At 35.3% G+C, this 25,562-nt stretch overlaps 2 protein-coding genes across 3 annotated transcripts in view; both read left to right on the top strand.

Annotated features, from left to right (window-relative positions):
• The first annotated feature begins 684 nt into the window (after positions 1-684).
• LOC120623250 (phosphatidylinositol-3-phosphatase SAC1) lies at positions 685-15,267 on the top strand. The gene is made up of 15 exons (XM_039889172.1): positions 685-720; positions 857-959; positions 1,577-1,671; positions 2,035-2,153; positions 2,409-2,501; positions 3,362-3,493; positions 5,061-5,169; positions 5,960-6,075; positions 7,126-7,350; positions 8,062-8,229; positions 9,396-9,602; positions 10,738-10,905; positions 11,815-11,916; positions 12,458-12,594; positions 14,175-15,267. The coding sequence occupies exons 2-15, from the start codon at positions 922-924 to the stop codon at positions 14,257-14,259; spliced, it is 1,794 nt and encodes a 597-aa protein (XP_039745106.1). The 5' UTR covers positions 685-720; positions 857-921; the 3' UTR covers positions 14,260-15,267.
• A 4,117-nt stretch (positions 15,268-19,384) lies between these two features.
• LOC120625739 (zinc transporter 2-like) overlaps positions 19,385-25,562 on the top strand; it is a 45,073-nt gene continuing 38,895 nt past the window's right edge. Inside the window, exon 1 of one of the 2 annotated variants that reach the window (XM_039892915.1) lies at positions 19,385-19,713. In XM_039892915.1, the coding sequence (XP_039748849.1) occupies positions 19,582-19,713 (132 nt within the window). In that variant the 5' untranslated portion in view covers positions 19,385-19,581. Of the gene's footprint in view, positions 19,714-24,831; positions 24,971-25,562 lie in introns of those variants that run through there. The other variant, XM_039892925.1, reaches the window with a different exon arrangement.

Below are 25,562 nucleotides of genomic sequence, written 5' to 3'. Positions count from 1 at the left end.
CCTCTACCCTCCATACTCCGTAGGTAGTATGGAGGGTAGAGGTAAGGAGAGTCATCTGTGTATATGAAAAAGTGTCGTCAAAATGTATTAAATTAGGATGGCGCCACATTTGCATCAGGGTAACTCTTAAAAGAAGCGCCAAATATAAATATTGTTAGAGTAGGCTTGAAAAATAAACAAGGAAGTATGGAGATACAAGGAAGTAAGGTTATATTTACCACAATATTTTGTACAACGTAAGTTGTTGAAATTCTCAATAATTAACTACTTTAGTCGATAATGACATTAAATTTTTTAACTCGGCATACTTCAATTCATCTACGATTGCTACATTCATACCATACCCTGTGCATCCACCAGCACCATTGTGGAGGATTTTTGAACTGTTATTTAGCGCATACACTGGACACTTTTTCAACTTTTCTCCCATATAAGATGACTCTCCTTACCTCTACCCTCCATAGTAGGCACCTATTTTTCCACAGATATTTTTTCTTAGTATTTTCAAATGTCAAATTACAGACATTTCAGATAACGTTCATAAATTGATTAAACAAGAATGAAATTGAAAGCAATTGTCTATCTCTTGCAGTTGTAAGACTGTTTCATTGCCATTATTTCATAATATTTTGTTAAAAAATCTCCAGCTTTGTTATAATAGTTTAATCTTTAACATGTTGATGGGAAAAAGCTCAAAACTTTAACAAAATATATTTTTATGTAAGTACCTATCGATAAATTCTAAATTAAAGTTGTCAGTGTCAATACTCGATACTCATTGTGTCACAGTGTCATGAAATTGAATCAATGGATTACTTTATGTGATAGGCTCATTTAATTTTTTTCTAATTCGCAGCCGATACTGTCTGCAAATGCTATGATATAAGTAAATCAGTATTTAAAAGGGGAAACTCAGCCAAAATGGCTGAACAATTATTAATTCACGATGATATGAAACTGTAAGTAGAAAATTATTCAGGACTGTTAATTGCATTATAGCATTGGTAATTAGACGTGTTGTCACAATTTACAGGTGTTTCCATGTTAGAACAATATTTTTAAAACTTTTGTCATTGCTTGTATCGATGTAATATTATAATTTTTTTGAGAATTGCCTGACTGTATTAATCTGCTGTCATTCCATGATGGAGTCACCCCTAGATTCTGTATTATTCTTGCAAAAACGATGTTAATTACTTATTTGTACTGTTTTCATATTTCCCCACAAATGCTACAAATTAGAAAGCAATAAAAAAATCTTTGGATAGATGTTATTGAGGATATTCCTTATTCTGTAATGGTTTGCATTGCATGGGCAGGAGATATTTTTCTCCACGGGAAATAGACAAAATGGTTATCTAATGCCACAATTTCATCCACTTTCTGATCTGCATGGGTGGAAATAACCTCTTTCATCATCATTGTTAACCTTATAATTTTCCATGGTGCTTTGGATCAGTAAATTTTATGGCTTGTAAGTTGATATCAGAATTTTGTCCCTTGCCTATGCTAAAACTAGCCATAGCTGTTCTAAATGTGCTAAATAATTATTTATAATTTACTTTAATTTACACAGGTACACAACAGCTGATAAGTTTTACTTTGAACCAACCATCAATCCAACAGAAGTTTTAGTCATTGACAGAATCACTGGAGAGGCTGTAGTGAAAGGTAATTATTCTTTAATCTTTATACAATGTTGTGATAGTGTTAGAATCGTAATGTTAGTCAATAAAGTTAAACAACTTAATAGCATTATCACTACATAGAATTTATGTAAGAATTACTTTTGCTCTGGAATTTAGTGATTTTTGGTTTGTCCTAATCCTGTAGGACTTAGTTTTCCCGGGATGAAATATTAAATCTTTTGTCCATTTACTCTACAATGCAAGATATCTCTGCGGAATTTTTTGACAAGATTGGTTTTGCCGTGAACATTTGAATAGTTAACTAAGGCAATTTTTAATATCAGTAGGGATATGGATTGATGTAATAAGTGTAGTGAGCTATATATTAAGTTAAGTATTGTTTCAGATTTCAAATTAGTGAAGATTCCAATACCAGCCAATGCCTATAAACCTGTGTGTGGGTTCCTCGGCTCCATAAAACTAATATCCGGACTGTATTTAGTTGTAGCAAAGTATAGGATTATGGTACGTTTAAACCCAATATATTGTTACAAGTGTTCTTAATATTACATAATACACACCAATTTTATTTAGATTACATTATCTATTTGATAATTTCTATACAAGCTATCCTATTTTGTGTTTTAATAATACTTTTTGAAAGTAAATATTATATAAATCACCAGATGCAGGTTTTTTTTTAGTTATTCTAACATACAATAACACATAAAGTGTTATATTTATTACAAAAGAGTTTTTATTAAGTTTATTTATTTTCAGGTAGGTAAAATAAATGGTCAAGACATATACCAACTAGCAGGCACTGATGTGATACCGTACACTCGTTCCACAAATCATCTGACAAATAAACAGGTATGGCACAATTTTCTTATTATTTTAAATGGTAGTGGTTTGCATGCCTACAATTATGTTTTGTCTTTAGAATTTTCCATATTCCTTTATGTTCCGCAAAATAGTATTGCAGAACATATAGGAACTCCAGACTTCTTCTCACTTAGATATGTTATTCACATAACATAAATATGTATTTGAAATGGTTTCATACCAACCAACAAAGTCAAAGTAAAATATTTCTTTATATAAATTGGCCCTTAGATGGCACTTTTGCTGCTTATGTTACATAAAACATATATATGGTGGTGAGATGGTGGCGATAACTACATTCATAAACTTAAAACTTAAGCTACAAGGGTTCCAAACGAGGCCTGGTCTAAGAAACTACAAAAAACTTAACCGAATTTATGTTAAACTGGTGCAGTCATGTCTTTTTGGGACATAAAGGCAATTAATAACTGTGTATCAAATTTCATTTAACATTGTTCAGTCACTCTGTCACGATTAGTGTGTTTATTAAGTTTGTGATGATATATCCATTAGTGTGATATATCTTTAAATTCAATAAGTTTGATTTGATTTTATTGGTTTTTGTTTCAACATATTTATTTGGTTGGTAACTAGCTATCAAACCGCTCAGCATGCACCCGTGGTAGAAGAATGGTGGGACCCTTACAAAACACGTGCCACTCTCTTTGCCGTGCTAATCAAACTCGAGCGGTCAATCAACCCAGTCAACGCTCATTCAAAGCAAACCAGCATACCAAAAACCGGTCAATGGATTTCCGGTCTGATACCGTTAAAATGTACCCTTACAGCCATATTATGTACATTGTTCAACTTTTTTGTTGTTATGTTGATAGTTATTTTTTTTACAGATCGAGGATAACAATACATATGAAAAGCTACTGAGGGCGGCATTGGAGACGCCCGGGATATACTTCTCATACGGCTATGACTTGACTCACTCTATGCAGAGGTTGCATTCTGTTCCACCAGATTTCCATAAGGTATATCGGTAGGATAGTATTTGGACACTTATGTGACCCTAGTAACTCTTTAGTCCTTTGAAGTAAAATTAAAAACTCTTTGCTCTTGTCGTAAAATCTCGTTCTTAAATCAAATAATTAATCGTCATTGCTACGCTATAGTCGTATTATAGCACTTTAAATTGTAGCTTGCTGAAGTTGCATTCCAAGTTTTGGTTTTCACATCCAAACTACGCACCGTCCACCACGCTGGCCCAGTGCGGATTGGTGGACTTGACACACCTTTGAGAGCGTTATGTAGAACTCTCAGGCATGCCGGTTTCCTCACGATGTTTTCCTTCTCCGTTAAAGAAAGTGAACTTGCCCCCCGAAAATTAAGTTGCGTTCCTACAGACTGGGATATAACCGTTACGGTGTTATCGAATATAATTATATTCTACTTATTTTAAAGGGTGGGTTCATCCTTACATTTAAAACCCGTGCTGTGGCTGAACCACAAACTTCCGCTGGAAACTTTGTATTATTACAAAGTTTTGACGTGACAACGTCTTATAAATTGGTTTGCCGGGTGACACTTCAAGAAACTGCGTTACGCTCCGCTCACGTTATGCGCTCACAATGAGAGCGAGTGAGAGGCACGCGCCCGCCTAAGAGCGAGAGAGAGAGAAATAAAAAGTGAAAGGCACGCGTCCCTTTGTAGTAAACGCTGTTTCATTGTACGCAAATGTATTGCAAGTTATTGTATGTATATTTGTATATAAATACGTATGTATGTGTAAAGGTAAAAATAAAATTTTGTTAATATGAAATTCAGTGCGAGATTCTTTGTATAAATTAATGTTTTTAATATAATTCTTTGTATAAATAAATGTTTTAAATTGTTACTATTATTTCATCCTTCTTCCTACTATACGAATGAATATTCACATTAAAATTATTTTACCACTCAAAGTCGTTGTCACGTAAAACTTGCGCGCCTCGGTAACTTCAAACCGTTCGTTGGCAAGTTGTATAGAACTAATTTGGGCACTCACAGTATCCTGGCTAGGATTTGCCGAGAGCACAACAAGCTATTCCAAGCTACTCGTGCCGACATCCACTCATGTTCTCTTCAGCAATACAAAACAATTCTGCAACAATATATTAGTACAGCTAGTAGATAATTGCCTCGTACATTTCTGTTTTGTTTTAATTTAAGTTATGTTTTTGTTTCCTGTTTTTAACTTCATCTTACAGTGTTTCCTTCGTTACAACAATAATATTATTGTAAACTTGCGAACCCGCACTTGTGTGTTTGTTTTTTTTTTAGATACGCATGCCGGTTTGCCAGTAATTGGGTTTACACTACAACTTTATGTTTCTCAATTTTGTAGTTCCTAAGCTTGTTTCAGTGTATAATCTGTTGGTGAACCTAATAAATAAATAAATAAATAAATAAACTTTCGCCCGTATACCGACTTTACAGGCAACCAATTTTTTAAATACCACATTAATTGTGGTTTTTAGCCTAGATTACTTCAGTCTCACTCGAAACTATAGACGCTAGTGAGTTGTGCCATTTCGTTGTAAGGGTTACGGTCTGTTACAGATGTCGTTAGCGAGTCGTGCGGATGCCCGTTTTCTGTGGAACGGCCATCTCCTCAAGGAGTATTCGCACCAGCAGTTCTCAAGGTTCGCGCTTCCAATTATCGAGGGATGTATCCTTTTTAAAAAATCACGGGAGAATTCCACCGGCGTCACAGTGTGAACAGGGCCATAGTGATATATAGTTTTAATACATGACTTAAATTGGATTTATTTTCTCAAAAGAAAATGGACAAAATAAAAAAAACCTGTGTAATTTTCACACCACGGAAGTGAAACTTTTGAAAATATATATTATATATTTTCAAAAGGAGCAGGAGGAGTATTAGGGTAAATGTAATAGTTTGTTATATATAATTCACCAATGTTAAACATTATTTAATATTTCAATGTAAAATGTTAAAATACATATTATTGGTAACCAAAACAAATTTTTTCGTTCCATCGATTTTCATATCAAATCTCATCGATTCTAAGGAATTTTTCACTTTAATGTATTAGCTAATAATTAAATTATAATTTCCATGGCCAATTTAGCTTCTTCTAAAATTCGGCGGAAGAAAATCCATAGCCATACCGCTGTACTTAGTGGAACTTTGTTGATTTTCTTGGCAATTGAATTAAATTTATTTATTCGCTTTCGTTCAGGCATAGGGTACTCCACTATGTAGCCTAGCAACCAGAGAGTATACAAACACTACCTCATAAATGAAAATGAATAGAAGATCGCGCTTTATATTCGAAATTTAAACTAGATAGTAAAAGATATTCTTAATAATCTTATGGGAAATTTTCTATTTTTAAATCAAATTAAAGTACCTTTTGTACCCAGTTTTCTCAAGTGTTGTTAAAATAACTTCGCATGTTCTAAATGAAAACTATTTTCTTAATCGATTTGTCCAGTCGTAGCGATAAACCGCGTGACTGTGAACGGCCACCAGTTGTCGTGGTCGCTTGTATCTCGCCGCAGCGTGGACCGCGCTGGGACCCGGCTGTTTATGCGTGGGATCGACGCTCAGGTATGTATATGACATAACGTTCCTTGATAACCCAGTGAACTTCCTACCACCAACTGACCTCGTGAGTGAAAAAAATATGAATACAAAAGGGCCCCATAGATAGCATTCTTGATACCTACGTTACAGAAAATATGCGTACACCGTACACGGTAGTGAGATGGCAGCGATAACGAAATTCGTTACCTTTAAACTAAAAATACCATCTTAACAGAAGCCAACAACAAACGCCGGTCGTTTTTTTTTATCACCATCTGACATTGTCATTTTAAATTATTCAATGAGCAACCAGCTTAAAGCAATCATTCACACTCACAGAGTTAAGAATATACAGAAACCGTGTACAAGATTAATATTGAAGCATCAAACCTTTGGAATGGTTTCTCGAAAAAACGGTTAGTCACTTCATAGAATTTAGCAGTTGTCAGTAATTATTTTACCTCTTAATGTTCTAAACGCTCACCATTAAATGGGAAAATGGGAAAAAGTTTGTGAACTAGCAACATTCCGCGGGTGCAAAGAGAGACGTGCGCGCGGCGTTTTCACTCTTTTTGGACAGCATACAATAATTGCTGAATGAGGATTCTGTATGTTTTTAATTCAATGTTCGCACCCAAGCTTCTTCATTTTTTATGTAATATGTACTATTTGGCAAGCAAACCTGGACCAAAATATATGTATGCAAAAAGTGTTTATGCAATAGGGAAACTGTTTTTCTTACTTTATATTTACGTGATTATATCTCCACAAACGTGATGGAATGTATATGTAATATCAAATATTGTACTATAAAAAAATATTGTAAATAAGACTAACTGAAATCTTTGTTATTATGCCACTTATGTATTAAATACCACGACATTATAGTAATACCTACGTTTAACAGAATATATTTTCCGTGTCTACATTATTTAACTATTTACGTTTATCAACACGAGTACGTAAAATACTACATTAATATTATTATATTTTAAGAAGAAGATAAAGGTATAGAGAATATTTAAACATAGTTTCTCGCGAAACATTCTCAAAAAATTAATCCATTGTTCACAGGGCAACGTAGCCAACTTTGTGGAAACTGAACAAATAGTAGAACGCGGGGGAGAGAAGTCTTCCTTCGTCCAAACCCGAGGATCCATACCGCTCTACTGGAGCCAATACCCGAACCTGAAGTACAAACCTGCCGTGGCGCTGTCACCAGAAGACCACGTCGCGGCGTACACGAGGCACCTCAGGGATCAGTTGCAGAGATATGGGAACCAAGTGCTATTAAACTTAGTAAGTATTTGCAATCTAAAACTAAGATTTTCTTAATATAGATCAACGGCCGGTCGATATTTCGACCCGGTTGCATGAATCGTGACCACGATCCATATACCGATACGATCACGGTCGGACAAATATCTGGAATCAATAGTAACATTGTAATGTCGACGAGATTGGTCCACAGGGGAACTTCTAGTGCAGGGGTAACCAACCTTAGGGCAGCGGTGCACAAATTAAGAAATTTGTCACGGCGCCCGCGCCCTAAATAAACATCCTCAATATGAAACTAACTAAATATAAAAGGGGAAAAATATATATGCTTCTTTAGATTTAATATTTTCACAAGTTGATTTCTTGAAATGAAATACTTATGCATCCTACAATATTATTTCGTAATTCTGTACAAAATTCAAAATTCATAAATTTCAAGGACACATAAGCACTTTTGAAATGCCAAGTCTGTCTGTTTGTAATGACTCTACCACCGGTTCGGAAGTAAAATTCTACCGAGAAGAAGCCGCCAAGAAACTCAGCAGTTGCTCTTTTCCAACATCAACAATTTACATTTTACATTGTTACACGTTGTATATCAAAACAAAAAGGTGTTACGTTAAGGTACGTTGATTCTTTGCGCGACGATAAACCGAGTCTTTTAGCTTCAATGCAGTCCTCCATGCATGATTTGAGGCCGGCATGAAATGGTGGTGATGCAATTTTCGCCAGATCGATCAACACGGCAAAGAAGAGGATTTGGAGCGCGGCTACAGGGCGGCTGTGGCGGCGGCGGCCCTGCCGGCGGTGCGCTACGAGCCCTTCGATTTCCACGCCGAGTGCCGCGGCATGCGATACGACCGGCTCAACGTGCTTATGGACCGCATAGCGCACGAACAGGTAATTAAGACTGAAACGAAGAAACACACCATAATTTTTATTTTTATTTACTTACTCATTACACATAATATACATAACAACAATTATAGATAAATTTATAGATCGATTGTGCCACAAAGATCCAATTGATACACCAATACTTCGCTGCAAATGATACGAGTTCCGTCAATCTCTACAAAGAGTCCACATTGTCAAAAAAGCTCCTGACTAAAACCACAGGGGAATTTAAAGGGGGAAAGGCAGAACCTGCGATGCACTAAAGTAGTTAAAGCGCAGAACACTCTATATGATTCTGATGTTCGCTCCGAAAGGACAAATAGGAGAGAGAAAAGATACGTTATACGATACGTATGTTGGCATCCTGTTTGTTAGCTTCGTACGATAACTTTCTACTGTCATCTTATGACTGGTCTGCAGATATATTAATTATAGATTAATTGGACTTAATTTAAAGGTGTAAGCATAAACTCAAAATATTTTTTCCGTACACCCAGCCGTTGACTAATTTTTGTTTTGTTAGTCTAATAGATTAATATATTAACATTCACAATTAATGCTTCAAAGTCGTTACTTATTCAAATAATGATATTTTGGCTAACGCTCAGAACGGATGTAAAGCACGCTCTTGTGCTACAAAATAACTTCTCCTCATTGACACTGCTAACTGCCAGCAGGTTTAGCGAAACGTTATGAAAAATAATCTTAATTTGCTATACTCTTTGTCGTCGATATATATGTTGACTTTACAATGAACATTTAAGTACCTAACAATTATTAATTGTAAAGTCAACATCTACTGAGGATGCTCGGGTTTCGGAGCGAAACGTGTTGCACTGTTTATAGGCGATGGTTTCCCATTTGCCATCAGGTTGACCATAGTCTATTAATTTTTACTGTAAAAAAATTTTTTATTGCACGTGGACCATAGTCTATGAATTTTTCCTATAATAACAATGTTGTTGCAAGTGGACCATAGTCTATGAATTTTTGCCAAAAAAACCAATGTTATTGCAAGTGGACAATAGTCTTAAGAATTTTTACAATAAAAAAAAATTGTGTTGCAGGTTGACCATAATCTATGAATTTTTGCTTCGAAAAAACAAAAATGGTGTTGAAGGTTGACCATAGTCTATGAATTTTTGCTATAAAGAAAAATGTTGTTGCAGACTGAATTCGGCTACTTCCTGTCGCGGGGCGGCACAGTGCTACTCCGTCAAGGCGGCGTGTTCCGCACCAACTGCGTGGACTGCCTGGACCGCACCAACGTCGTGCAGAGTCTACTGGCCAAGCGGCAGCTGGTTGCCGTTCTGAAGCTGCTCGCCGTCACCACGGGCGACGACCAGCACCCGCATCTCGACGCGCTGTTCAATACCGTGAGTTCTTTTAATTAAGCAAGTTAAAATTATGGCGGTGCATTATCTCATCAACCCATTACCGGCCCACTACAGGGTACGGGTCTCCTACCACAATGTGGAAGGGTTAAGGCAGTAGTCCACCGCACTGGCCCAGTGCGGATTGGTTGGTGGACTATACACACCTTTGAGAACATTATGTAGAACTCACGCAGGCAGGTTTCCTCGCGATGTTTTCCTTCACCGTTGAAGCAAGTGATAGTGAATTTTCTCTGGTCTGGTCTGGTGGAAGGCTTCGATCGTGGATAGTAACCATTCTACCAATAAAGATGTGCCGCTAAGCGATTTAGCGTTCCGGTACGATTACGCGTAAAAACCGATAACTTTAACTGTAAAGTTTTAATTAAAACCCGCTCAGCACATTAAGAGCATCCATTCATGAAAACTATCGCATTTGTAATAAGGATATTAGAATTCAATTGTTCGTTCGTTTGCCCGTTGGTTTTACGGTGTTGGTAGATTAAATATAAGGAACAAACAATCACAAACAAACAACAAACTTAGGTGACATGCAAAAAATATATGTTCTTACATCAATTTCTATATATATAATAATACTATTTTAAATCCAATAATCGTCAATTTTACAATATGTAATAAATTTCAAGACTGACATTAAAATTACAAAGATTAATCGATAATATTTCTGATCATTTCTAAACTCAAGCGTTAATCTAATGTTATTATTCATGTCAAATGGTTATGTCAATATAAATGTCAAACTAATAATGTTTTGAAAGCCGGTTGGCAAGACCCTGCTTTCTTCGACTAAGGCCGTGGGTTCGATTTCCACGAGTGGAAAAATGATTTTGTGATGAACATGAATGTTTGTCAGTATCTGGGTATTTATAAATCTGGGTAATTATATTATAAGTATTAATGTGTATTATATTCATTAAATTATTCATCAGCTTATCTTAGTACACATAACACAAGTTACGCTTACTTTGGGGCTAGATGGCGGTGTGTGTATTGTCGTAGTATATTTATTTATTTACGTTTAAGAATATTTAACACACACACTGTTAAATATTCTTGATTGGTAATTGGTATAATAACGTTTTACGTTTTTAACGTTTAAAAATATTTTTTATAGGTTTGGGCAGACCACGCGGATATGATTTCAGTGCAGTATTCCGGCACGGGTGCATTAAAGACCGATTTCACACGCACGGGCAAGCGGACTCGACTGGGCCTGCTGAGGGATGGGATAAATTCGTTAACACGATATTATAAAAACAACTTTAGCGACGGCTTCCGTCAGGTACGGTTATTATACAGCTTTATATCCTCAACAATAAGAGGATACAAACATTTTCGTTTGTATCCTCTTATTGTAAATAATAAAATAGAAAAACATTCCTTTAATATATCACAATGTAAAAAAAGCGTTAAGGTAAAAAAAAAACAGCGTAAACTGGAAGCTCCAACGAAATCCTTATAAGACCTCAGTTTAGCTTTAATTTATCACATATGGGCTATAGAAAAAAAAGAGTTTATTTTATGCCAACTTTTTATAAATAAAAACTCTTCCTCCCCCCCTATTCCCTACTATATACTGCGCTCACCAACCTATCTGCCCAGTGTGGTTGTTATGGACAAACCCTCCTGTTGGGACTTGCCTTTAGTACAGTATTTCGCAGATGTGTGCACTATGTGCACACAGATTGATGATTGATTGATTGATGATTTCGCAGATGTGTAAACAGTCACACTGTTTCGAACACTCAGGTTTAGTCGGTACGAGTAGCCGACATAACGTGGTGCGATGGTATTCGTGAGGATTATTTCTCCACGAAAAAAAAGCCTTTAGTACAGCAGTGTACTGTCATAGTGATATAGTAAAACAAACTAGAATTTATCGTTTGAAGTACCTTTGAGTTTTTTCCAATCGAGTAAATTTTACTTAATCGCGTAAGGCGGACAAAATGACAAGAAATGGCAAAATCCTCCGTTGTTGCCAGTTTTTTGAAAATTTTAGGGTGTGCAGTGCTTTTGCGCATGTATGAAGTGCACGCCACTGCACCCTGTTAAGCATGAAGCAGCACTCGGGACTTTAACTTTAGATCTTGTCAAGCCACGAGCGAGTGGTTTGAACTAATTACGTCATTAGCAGTTGTTAAACACTACTTGAACAGCGGGAGATAATTAACTTTTTTTTTTAATTTTTCAGGATACGATTGACCTGTTCTTGGGCAAGTACGTTATACTAGAAGGTGAAGGAAATACCGTCCTTTGTCCGCTGCGTCGAGATCGCGACTGGAAATATATTACAGTGAGTTGCCGCATCAAAAGTGAATTCAATTTGGCTTATTTTTATTAAGAAACTTTTATTTATTTATTGCTTTCATGTATACATATGTAAAGAACTCTTTTCTCGAGTTTATATATCGAACCTTTTCTTAAAGTCACCAATGTTTTTTACAGTGATAAGTGAAATTTAAAAAGATATTTTAGAGTTTATTTTAAGAAAAAATTATTTGATTTGAAAGAGCTGAAGTAAGGGCTTTAAAAATGATTTTAATTTTGCATGTTGTGTTGATATCTGATTTCTTTCAGTAAAAACTAAGGGCTTTAAAAATGATTTTAATTTTGCATGTTGTGTTGATATCTGATTTCTTTCAGTAAAAACTATGGCAGTGGGTCACTTAAAAAGTATAAGGTTCTCGGTTTCACACACAAGTCTCAGAAACGGTACATAATGCGCGATGTAGGTTCTTGTGATACTGCAACTCTGTGTGAGACCGCCGTTTTACTTTTTCGAGTATGCCTTTTCAATTCATTCTTTAACACATAATCATCTGTTTGTCCGTCAGTTCCCATCGGTGTTGCTGGTTGCGGTATCGATGTTCTGCGCAAGCGCCGCGATACCGTCCCGGAACTCCACGGAAGTGCTTCTTTATCTAATGTTCTGGGGTGCGGCCGTTGGAGCCACGCTCACCTTCATCTTCAGGTGAGACTACAGTTTTTACACAAAATACCAATTTATTTCTGTTAAATTTTAGTACTTTTAGTAGTGGTAAAGCTTTATGTGACAAAGCTCGATCGGGGAAGTACTTATTGCTTATTTCTGCCGCCCAGCATCATGGCTGCGTTCCGGTCTGAAGAACGTTTTTGCCGGCGTAAGGGTATTTTGACGATAATAAAAAATACCACTTGGGCTGGTGTATTCTTAAGATAATTATTTTTCAATATAATTTCAATTCACATAAATTTTCTATGAATCATAAAATTTTTTTTTTTTTTCCGAGCCACGTTCGAGGTCGCTTGATCACAAATGCCATTAATTAGTTAGCACTCTTTTTACAGGCTTGTGACGTCATCAAAACTGGTAAACAATCTGGAATCGCGATTGTTAGAATGTACTTTATTACTAGAGACTTAAATATCACAACAGTGTATGGTACTGCTAAGGGAATGTAACGGCGTCCTCTGTGCTACTACTACCATCTACTACGACGGCCGATTGGCGCAGTTTGCAGCGACCCTGCTTTCTGAGTCCAAGGCCGTGGGTTCGATTCCCACAACTGAAAAATGTTTGTGTGATTATCATAAATGTTTTTCAGTGTCTGGGTGTTTATATGTATATTCTAAGTATTTATGTATATTATTCATATAAATATTCATCAGTCATCTTAGTACCCATAACACAAGCTACGCTTACTTTGGGGCTAGATGGCGATGTGTGTATTGTCGTAGTATATTTATTTATTTATTTACTACGATCACCAACCCGCCTGCCCAGCGTGTTTATTATGGACAAGTCCTCCCGTTGGGAGAGGCTTTTAGTCCAACAGTGGACTTTGATAGGCTGTTGATGATGATGACGTAGGGTCTCCGAGATTCTCGGAACGTTCTTCATTTTTAGAACATTTCTCATTTATCCAAACATAGTTTCTAAACTGTTGTATATCTCCTAAATAAATCTTCAAAAATAGATTAAAACAAGCGACACTGCTGTTTACTATCAGTTTTTATACACTAGTGACGAACACGTGTTTAAAACGGGCATTTTGGCGTCATTTTTATTTATTTATTGAATTTCATTTTAAATACTTAAAATCGTGCTGAAATAAACCTATTGTTTAAAATAGCATCATGGTACATTTTAGACGATAAAAACAGTCAAATATGTAATATAATTCTTTCCTAATCCTAAGGTTGCCTGGAAGAAATCGCTACTAAGCGATAAGGCCGCTTTTTGTATCCTACTTTTTAAGTTTATTTTTGTTGTGTCCATTGTTTTTTTTTTTTCTATTTGTGGTGTACAAATAAAGTGTATAAATAAATAATAAATAAATAAATACTACTATACATATGCTTATCTAACGCTCGACATCGGGCACACTTTGTAAGATGTGTTGCCTTGCATGTCCTGCGAAGTGTTGTTCAGTTTATAAGCGATAGTTTTCTAGTTTTGACGACCTCCCTGGCACAACGGTTTGCTTAGTCCTTTTTACCTCATTAAGCAGCTGTGATATGTGTGCTTATAAGTTTTTAAACTTAAAAACTGTGTTTTGTATCTGTGATCAGACACGGCACGGAGTTCGTGGATTGGCCGCGGCTGGACTGCGGCGGACTCGCCACGACTCGCGCGGCGCCACCGTCGCCTTTATGATCGACATGCCGCTCGTAGTCGTCGTCTGACTGAGCCCTGACCACACACACACATGCACACACACACACACACACACTTCATAAACTCTATTTATCCTAACTTGACTTATTATATTAACAATCTTTTCAGCACTTTTTGGTGTAAAATATGTTTTGAAAATAGAAGAAGAAGAACAAATATGTATGTAATTAACATATAAAATAAAAACAGATACCTTTTATGAATTAATATCTATGATCTTTACACTAGAAAGTAACTTGAAGATTGTTTCCATAACGGGACATGTTAGAAAAAATTAAGTGTACATAAAGTTCATTTTCCTTACCTGTGTTATAGTATAACAAGATATAAATTAAATAAAAATAAAGCGACTTCGGAAAAAAATGTTATGTAAACTAAAAAGTTAATAATTTTTTACTATATGCTACAACTAAATTTCAGTAGCGAAAACTTTGCGTCCACTTACTTTGATATTAAATGTGAACTTGGTGAGCACGTATCTTGCAAAAGGCTTGCGACGCGACAGGTATAAATCACTGCTGTTAAACGTCACTTTTCCATACAATAAATAAACAAACGTGACGTTTGACAGCAATGATCGCAAGAATTACGTCTGTCGCGAGATACGTAATCACCCTGCCGGTCATCAAAGTTATTTTATATCAAAGTTAGAAACAATGCATATTAATGTGTTAACAGCAATTTCGGTTGATTCGCTGTAATTTTCTTGATGGTTCCGTTGTCTGTCTCTAAAACTCACCATCAGATCTATATGAAAATTTTAAATTGGACCATTTCTAAATAAACGTCTTTGGTACAAAAACGAATTTTGAAAATCCGTCAATATATAAAAAGGAGTTATGCCCGAAAACAATTAGAAAATAAAATTAAACTTCCGTTAAAGTTGTTCGAAAAATCATTGCGGTACTATATATTAGATACTAGTGGGTAGTATATCTAAGAATATTAAAATACAATAATTTCAATAAAATATATATTTATAAATTAAACAAAAGAAACAATATTTTTACTATGTAAATAAAATGTTGTTTATTTTTTTGAATACTGTCAACTAAAAAGTAACGAAAATATTTTGTTATATATAAATACAGGTAAGAAGTTTACAGCGACCGAGGTAATGAAATTTTGCTTTCAGGAATAGTTTTCATGCTGCGATACGTTTGACTATACAAAACTTGCTTGTTTTAAGTACAAAGTTTGTAACACCGTTTAAGATCTCGTTACCTTTATCATTTTATTCATTGTAATCATACATAATTAAGAATGTTTTAATATAGAAATGCCAACTAAATTTGCATATCTTTTCTGAATAGTCTATTTCGCAACTTTTGTCTTTTTGAACTGTATCAGATTATATTGTAATTATAATTGCATCTTCTAGGGGAATAATAAAAAAAAGGTTTTGAAACGTTGGTGAGTTTAGTGCTATACTGTACACATCCTAAAATGATAGAATAAAATGTTAAACTATTTGTGGTGACGGCAAATTAGAATACCGTTGTCACCAGGGGAGGTGACAACGGTATTCCTTTGAATTGAATTTTGAATTTTTGAATTGCCCAGCGGCCCTCTCCCGTTGGGTTGGGTTGCCTTTAGTCCAGCAGTGGAGTGGCTATGAATGATTTATAAATTTTGTATGATGTTGTTATGTGTCGTTGGGTACCCGTTGCCAATTCATTTTATTTATATATCTATATATCTTCGTTGGTATAATGTACAAGACCCTCGCCAAAAATGGACCTGTAATTGGCCTGAATCGTGAAAAACCATTTTGTGTTTTTCACAAAAATCATGCAGGCAATACAGCAGAATATCAAAACTCTTGTTACATATTCTCGCAATGTGATCCTTATACCTCATAAATTAGAGTGCATTTTCTATTACCTTGCCAACGTACGCTTTGTAATGTAAGTTAAGATAGCGTGATATTTTTCTGACTTGTTGCACTTTATTGTGATAAAATGAAATGTTTAAAAAGTTTTAAAATCATTCCAACGTTTCATACAGTTATTTGATTCACTTTTAGATGTAATAACTTCGGTGTACCAATATGCACATTAGTACCTGCAAAATAAGATTCTCTTTTGTAAATAAACGTCTAAAAGTGAATCAGGTGAAGTGAGAATCAGTTTCGCGTTCTAACTTTGTTATAATGTATTGTATATAATTGATGTCTTGCATATTATGTGTTGTGAAGTGAAGTGTATAGCTAATATCAGGATAAAGTGTTTCACACAAATTAAATTGTACTTATGAGTAGCAAAGATTTCAATCGAAATATGCCGCAAACCTATACAAACTGCGAAGTTAGGGTAGTTTTTTTGTTGAATATAAGAACCCTAACGCGTTTGTAGTACAAACTTTAAATACAAAACTTCTTGCCTAATTATATGATACTATTCCCAACTAATAACTTATGAAAAGTGGTGAGGTTTTATGTTAATGGGCATATTTAGCGACGATGACATATCTACGATTAAAAATGCCAGAATCCCGTGCCGTTATGCTATATTTAAAGAGTCTGCATTTCAGATAAGCGCAAATACAATGATTTATTGTATATAAAGTGCAAACTCTTTAAATATAGCATAACTGCACGGGGCTCTGGCCTTTTTAAACCTTCAGATAAAATCTCAAGAAAAGAAGACGTATACTTAAATCATTTCATTTGTGTGAAACAGTGTCAGAACAAAATAGAAGACGACGCTCGAGCTGGCATTTATTTATATCTATCTTTAGAAATAACATTGTGTATATATTTATATTTTGAATGTGATGTGTATACATATATTTAGTCCGAGTAAATTTAAAGTCAAAGTCATATATTTCTTTACTCAAATAGGCCTAAAGATGGCACTTTTGATGCGCACATTGCATAAACAATGTGTACATGGTAGTGAGATGACGACGATAACTTCATTCGTAAACTTAAATCTAAAGCTTCTAGGGTTATCAACGAGCCTTTCTCTAAAAAGAACGACAATCATGTAATCATAATATATGATTTTCCCGATACAATCACCGGCTAGTGTCATGATCGCATATATATACGGTTAGGCAATAAGCAGTCAAAGTTCGGTTTAGAAACTCTGTAACGGCTGAGTAAAATGGAGTTTATTTATCTTGTCCAAAACTCATATTCCTGCGTACTTGCTTAAACGCTTTTAGCTAGACAAAGACGAATTACACCATTTGTGACTCTAAATCTAGTGAAAGCGGGTCCATTTTGCTTCGCCGTTCCGTGGTGTCCATAATGTTATACGACGAATACGGTGGTATGGCTTTAGTCGACGGGTGTTAGTTTGTATATTACCAAATTCCTTTTAAAGAGCATCATAGTTAGTTCTATTTTGATTTATATTCAGCTGTTAGAAGCTTATTGCTTTATCTACAGATAGTTGTTCTATATAGCTAGATTTTATGATTTTATGATTCAGCATTTATATGATCAACCCAATAAATTTTGAGAGGAATGTTAGAGTTTCTCTAATGTGGATCGGCGAAGTTTGGTTTAGAGTTTGAGTAAATTTAAATTCAATGTACTCTTTACTTGATGCATTCTTTCAATTGAACAATGTTATTTCTGATTATTTTTGGGTATGTATTTTATTAACTTTGTAAATGTTATTATTACTCTTTATATTGTATAAGTATATTATTATGTAATTTGTTAATACTATTACATGTGAAAGTTGTCCATCGATTTTTTTCTTATATTGATAATTATTAATAGGTAGGTAGGTATATATGTTTTAGGACTGTTTTTTTTTTCAATAAATTGTCGAAACATTTTCTTTTGTTTTATTTACAACAGCTCTAAAACTTTTGGATTTATTTGCGCCTTAAAGCAATAAATATCGGTATCGGTAGTGCTTTAACGGTTAAAAAAATAATGCCTGCCTGCCTGAGAAATCTTTAATAATTTAACCGGCACATGGTCCGCGAGGTGGACAAAGGCCACGGTACTTATTTTAACAAAGAGGAGGACTCGTCCAGTGTCGTGCACTTCATACATGCACAAAATACCCAAATTAATTTATATAACTCGAATTGGAGGGGAATTTTTCCATTTTATGCCAAGCACCTGCTTTATGCATACCCTGGTCAAAAACCCTGTGCATGCTACTGCTCGTATCCTGTAGTAGGTCTGTAGTTATGCACGGATAATTATTATGATGATTATTTTCAATAAGCTGTGCTTCTGACTTAATACAAATATGCTTTTAAAATAAATAGAAGATAAATCAATGTCACCAACATGCGATGCTAATGTGACGTGTTGCGTCAGACTGGCCGCTGACACGTTCGGCGGCCTGTGAACCTGTATAGGCATAATGTGCCTTTATAAATTAAATACTTCAGAGGCTATAGAGGTACATTATTTACTGTCTCTGAGACTTATCTGTGAAACCGCTTACAGTTTTTGAGTTAAGCCAGTTTTTACTAAAAGAAATTAGATACAGCCCTAACATCAAATGCAAAAGTAAAATAAAGTGACTCCTGCCACTTTATTAGGTACACGTCGCACAGCGCAGGTACTAAGCACGTGTCGGCCTTGTATCTTCATTAGGGTTGTTCTAAGTAAACATTTAGAATGTTTTAATTAGTTTGTATGGATAAATAAATATGCTTCTTCTTATTTAATATTTTTACAGGGTGATTCTTGATGAGCTATACTAATGCACCCCTCAACAGTATTTCGTAATTCCGTTACATGTTGCATATTATATATGTTTACCAATAATTGCAACCATAAAAAATGTAATTATCGTTTATAATTTTGTTGAAAATCTCAACTTTTTGGCTGAAATCTTCATCATAAATATTTAAAAAAAAACATCTGTCTATAAAGTTTCGTTTAGTAATTATAACATTCTAAGGGATTTTTGTTTAAGAGCAAAGCCACGTTAATTGTAGAATTATATAAAGTCAGTAAATGATATTAACATTATTTAAACCAAGACGTTAACATGGACACAATACGATACGAAGTATTGTTTCACAGATAACGCTCGAGTATTTTTGAACGTATACACCAAGGTTTTCAATGTCTGTCTTTACTCTTCAAGTATTTTTTTCAGTAGGAAATTTTATTTCGCAAGGAGTGGACGTGCCTTCCGTTTGAGTTGCATTTATTTTAGTGCAATATTTTAAATATAAAAATAGAATAAATTCCCCCTATGACGTAGTTAAATTTAATTATGAATTAAGATTACAGTTTCATTGTAATCAATTGTGTTTATTGTGTTAGAAATGTGGTAAAAACTAAAAAGTGCTAAGTGCGACAAGCGTAGCGCCAGAATGTCTGATGAACTAGAAGCTCGGATGTGGGACGAGGGAGGTTCCAGGTACGAGTCTCGGAGCCGAGTGTCGTATTTTGAACCAGCCTTTGCATCCTCGGAGCATTTAGATAGAGCTCCATTGTTATCAGAAGTGAGTACAAATAGATTATTTTTGTTTATCCACATCGCATGTTTGGAATATATTTACGTTGAGTTTTTTTAGTTTATCGATAGCTAAATTGTTAACAATGTATTTGTCCGTTGCCTTTACGGTTAAATTTATTCTGAATAATAAAAAGTTGTTTTTATTATTGATAAATTTATGGAGCAATATTGTCTGGAAATAGTTAGCTGTAAACCTAAATTGGAGCGGCAAGAAGGGTCTGAGGTCTGAATTCCTCTCAGTCAAGAGCAAGGAAGCAAAATGTTCATCATCACCATCACCTCCATCTTATTAATGTCCCATTGCCGCTGCAGTGAAATCAATCAATCAAAATCCAACATGCTGCTCTAATGTTAAAAATATTATCTTAAAAAACATTAATATTCTTAACAAGTGTATAAGAATATTAATGTTTTTTAAGTTCTCTATGAGGCACGGGCATGGACAAAAATAAATTCGTTATTTCTTGCTGGACAGGTTCTGAGAATTTCTTGACAGAAAAGTCATTACAAATAATTTTTTGGCACAACTTTTCAATTGGATCCAAATCCCCTAAACATGCAAATTACTAGACCTATCAGGCAGAATATTAATAGGTTTGTAATGTTGATAATTATAGGCTGCTAACATATCTCTTAATTATTCTTAGTACTAACTTAACTGCAGCTTCTTATCTTTTTAAGCAAAGAGTTAACGTAGGGTTAAGTTAGTTGTTTGATAAATCTAAGTCAAAGAAACTTCATTGGTTTATGTGATTAATACAATACAGCATTTCTCTTATGAGTATTATTACTCTTTGTTTTCCATGAAAAAAGCTAAAAAAACAAATCCAGTGTTTGTTAATTACAACTTTATTTCATACATCTTGTACCAGAATACAATACAATTGTAGCACATCTATTGCTAGCCCCTCCACCACCATATTTTTTCCCATTTCCCATTTGCCTGCCTTCCATCCCCTATTTCTCTTTTAATTTTTTATCTCCCAGGGAAATGTTCTGATTGGCCAAAGGGAAAGCACAAGTGAAGCTGTATCTGAGTTGGTATTTCTTTGACTAGAGATTAAAATCATATGACACATTTTGTAAATGACAGAAAATCATGACAGTTGCTAGCCAAAATAATGTATATATGCCTTCTCCAAAGCCATTACCAACAATCAGAACTAACTTGGGTTTTATTTGCAAGCCATTGCATTTCCTCCAGCACTGTCTACTTTGGTAGATCCAATTAAGCAAACAAGATCAAGTAGCTAGGCAGCAACAACTAGGATTTTTTCCAAAAATACAGTAACATATAGAATAAAGCATAATATTAACACCTACTCATTAAATTCCTCATTTAATGAGTAGGTATTAATATTTTGCTCCAGAGTAAACAGAGAAGACACAGTGTGCATCATTCCTTCCTCTAAGCACCTCCATACTAAGTTTTCTGGTGACACGTGGGTTAAGAGGATCTGAGAGGTAATTTGTTAAGACATCCCTCTAGTGCAGTGGCTTGCACTTCATACATGCACAAAAGCACTGCACACCCAAATTATTTTATATAACTCGTATTGGAGGGGATTCTTTCCATTTTATGCCATCTACCTGCGTTATGCAAACCCTGTGCACGCCACTGCTCTAGTGGGAAATCATGTAAGTGGTAGTGCCACTTGATATAACCTGCAAAAGACTAGAGTTTGGCAATCCCTACAAAATTCCGTCAGACCCGTCCAGCTGTGGTCCATTATAAACTGTATAACCATAACGCCTGTGATTGTGATGAAATCTTCAATTGTTTTGCCTACTTGTAAAACCACTTATGAACCCCACTAGCCTTGTTCTAATATAATTGCTAAGTCTGCATTCGTTTTAAATACTGGTGTGACAGTGGCAGATGCATAAAAAATAAATAAATCATTATTTAATCTATGTGGAATAATTGTATGTAAATTCTTGTTGGAGATAACACACATGAAATAAATAATGATTTATAAATGAAATAATATTCAAATAACCCCTATTGGGTACAAATACAAATTATTGTTAAATCTAAAAAAAAAAAAACCATTTTCTGCATTCTAAAATATGTAAATAAGAATTCGGATTTTAATACCATCCTTAAAACTTTCATCTCTTTCAGCCCATTTCCCCACCTTTCCAGAATAATAAGAAGCATTTGGTCCCCTCTCGTCCCCTCCCCCTTCGTCTGTAATCCTTTCAAAGTTCCTTTGTCCTTAATTATAAAAAAAAATGAGATAGTATATTTGTTGGTTGGTTTTGTTAGGAATCCTTCCCTCACGCAGCAACAGAGCAATGGACGGATTTTATTTCTAGCATATTCTAGAAAGCTTATCCTTTTCTGTGCAAGTGTGTGCAAAATTTCATGATCGTTGATCTTGAAACAAATGAAAAAACAATGTTAAATAAAAACTTTATTTAAAAATATAATTAGTATTAAGACTCCCTTTGCATCGTAGCACTAAGAAAATCTATGTTACATATTTATGTAGAACTATTTGCCGACCTTTCTGGCGCAGTGGTGAGCGCTGAGGTTTTATAAATGGGAAGTTCCAGGTTCGAACTCCGTTAGGGCGAAATGGGGAATTTATAATTTCTCTGGAATTTTCTCTGGTCTGGCTTCGGCAGTGGCTAGTTACCCTACCAACTTGCCGCCAGCGTGATTTAACGTTTAGGCACGATGCCGCGTATAAAACGTTATATGATATGGGTTTTAATATAAATAATCGTTTAACGCCTATCAATTTAGCCGTTTTGGACCCTAGACACTCGCACCACTGGTTGTGTAAAAGTTACACTAGTAAGTCACACAGCGACTGGCGCGAAGTGATTACACGTATTCACAACGCTCGGAAAACTGTTTATGCGAGGCCAATACTATGCCAGCGTTTTTTAGGTATCCGTACCCAAAGTATAAAATCCGTTTACTCTAATACTCTGCTGTCCGCCGGTGTGAATGTTTGTCTGTATCTAATACAGTTAGACAGTTGAAATTTCCGCAGGTGATGTACTTCTTTTGCTGCTTTAAAAACAAAAACTAAAAAAAAACAGCCTTAAATAAATATTTGAGTGGGCTCCCATACAATCGACATGTCGTTTTGCCTTTTTTATAGATAATGATAAACCCTTAAATAATGGATAAACCCTTACCTCGTGAGTCCGACTCGTAATTGGCTAGTTTTTACAATATGAGTAGGTACTTAAAAACAACAGTGAATAAAGCATCTTCTACGCGAGCGCCCATCTTAAACATTCAACACATGTACATTTTCCACGTAAGTTAAATAGAGACACTTTCAGTTATGAGATACTGGTCAAGCGCAAGCCTATGAAGAATGGGAAAATAAAACCATAAGACAACCTATTTTGCTAGAAAAATAAACTGGTTTCAACTACTGCCTCATTTCTGTGATGTAACTGCAGCTCTGCGGCAGGCTGGCCACAATCTTACGTATTCGTTTGTCGTTAAACTACTGATAACTACAATTACCTAGAGGTTAACTGCGGTTAGCCTCGTTGGTTGGTTAGCATGTTTAACTGTAGATCACAAGGTCCTGCGTTAGAATCCCGGGTCGGGCCAAAACTTAGGTACTGGGTTTTAGATCTACTTGGGGTAACTCAGATCGCTCTTCCAAAACGACGGCAATGGATGAAATGGCGACCGGTATCAGCAGAGCTAGCACGGGCAGGAGATAAAAATTATATCCCCCGATTATATACCCTATAAAGGGATATAATTAACGTGTCCATCTCCTAAAGCCCGGGTACATGGAATATGAGAATTTGACCTCCTTTATTAAAGAAGTACATCACCTGCGGAAATTTCAACTGTCGAACTGTATTACCTCCTTTTATTATTACACATATTATTTGGTTATTATTTCCACTTGTGCACAAGTGCTCTGAGATTTGATAAAGCTTTGGGTTTCCTTTCCCTGGGGAGATAATTGTCTCCTGCCCATGCTAGCCGTGCAGGAGTGATATGCGACCCAAGCAAATACTGCAGACACAAATAGATACAGCCAGGTGACAGACGGACAGACATACACACTGGCGGGCAGCAGAGTATTAGAATAAAACGGATTTTATACCTTGGGAACGGATACCTAAAAAACGCTGGCTTAGTATTGGCCTCTTATAAACTCGTATAGAAAAGTCCTATTATAGTATAAAGGATTACGTAAACGATAAAAAAGCTTGGGTGTAAACAATTGCTCTAACCAGGTTGCTTCTTAAATATTTTCTAATGACAATGTAAGGGTGATAACAAAAAGAACACCCGGGTAAGTTTGTTTTGGGCTTCTTCTTAGACCAGGGCGCGATTGGAACCCTCGTAGCTTTAGTTTTAAGTTTACGATTGTAGTTATCGCCATCACTACTCACGTACACATTTTGTATATAATAACGCATAAAAAGTGCCATCTATGTGCCTATTTGAATAAAGAAATATTTGACTTTGACTTTGACTTTAAACAGTTTATACGAAAATATAAACTTAAGGGTTCATTTCATAAAAACAATATCGTCATCATCACCCATTACCGGCCCACTACAGGGCATGGGTCTCTAAGAATGAGAAGGGTTTGGGCCGTAGTCTACCAATCTAGCCAAGTGCGGATTGGTATACTTTACACGCTGTTGATAACATTATGGACAACTCTTAGGCATGCAAGTTTCCTCAAGATGTTTTCTTTCACCGTTCAAAAGAAGTGATATATCTAAATTGCTTTCATAAAAACGCACATAACTCCGAAAAGTTATTGGTTCGTGCCGGGGCTTGAACTCTGTCTCCATAAAAGGAAAGCCGAAGCCTTATCCACCAGGCTATCACTGCTTTAAAAAAAAAAAAAAAATATATATATATTATATAATATGAGCCGAATAAGAGAGATCGAAGAGTTGCAGAGAAACTACAGACATACATATGCTTCAATTCTATTTATTTGTAACTCTATAGATGAAGATTGACTTAAGTTATTTCATAGTACCAATACAAAAAACTTTAACCGCCGCAACTTTATAATTTGTTTTTTTCCTACCGTCATTTTAACCGGCAGTTACGCAAAGTCGTATCGACTATCACAGTTAGAATAGTTAAACAGCTCAGTTGGATCAAGCGTGTCCATTATAGGCGGTCGGTGTATATTTGAAGAGTTTTAACATAATAATACACAGTTCGTTAAGCAGTGCCGAGAACTTGGATAATCCTGTTTTTTATAGCCAGTATGAATACTTTGCAAGTGAGTTTTACAAATTCTTCCTTAGATTGTAGCAAATTGAGTTAATTTTAAACAACTCCCCTTAAAAAAGAGGACGTTAATCAATTTGATTTAATTTATGTATCATATTATCCGTTACTGCCCAACTACAGGGCACGGGTCTCCTCCCACATTGAACATTATGTAGAATTCTCAGGCATGCAGGTTTCCTCACGATGTTTTCCTTCACCGTCGAAGAAAGTGGTATTGTTAATTACTTATAACGCACATAACAAAGAAAAGTTGAAGGACCTTTGAAGGTGCATTCGAGCTTCTATCCACTGCGCTATCTCAGCTTTTTTTTACATATGCCCAACAAGTATTATGTTAAAAGATCGAAAGAGTTACGCAGATGTTTTAGTTAAGTGATGATGGAGTCTTAAGGTGGTAGCGGGCTAAACTGTTACGGAGTATGGTAGACATAAACCCCCAAAGTTAGTAGTATCCCATCATCTCACTACCGTGTAATTCATATATATATATATATATATATATATACTTGAATAAAGATATTTTTGATTTTGACTTTAGTAGCACAGTTTTTCGCCACTGGAAGCGATTGTGGCACATAGTA

Source organism: Pararge aegeria, chromosome 1 (assembly GCF_905163445.1).
Source record: "Pararge aegeria chromosome 1, ilParAegt1.1, whole genome shotgun sequence".
Taxonomy (NCBI): domain Eukaryota; kingdom Metazoa; phylum Arthropoda; class Insecta; order Lepidoptera; family Nymphalidae; genus Pararge; species Pararge aegeria.
Note: the sequence above shows the minus strand (reverse complement) of the source record. Positions and strands in the feature narration are given on the sequence as shown.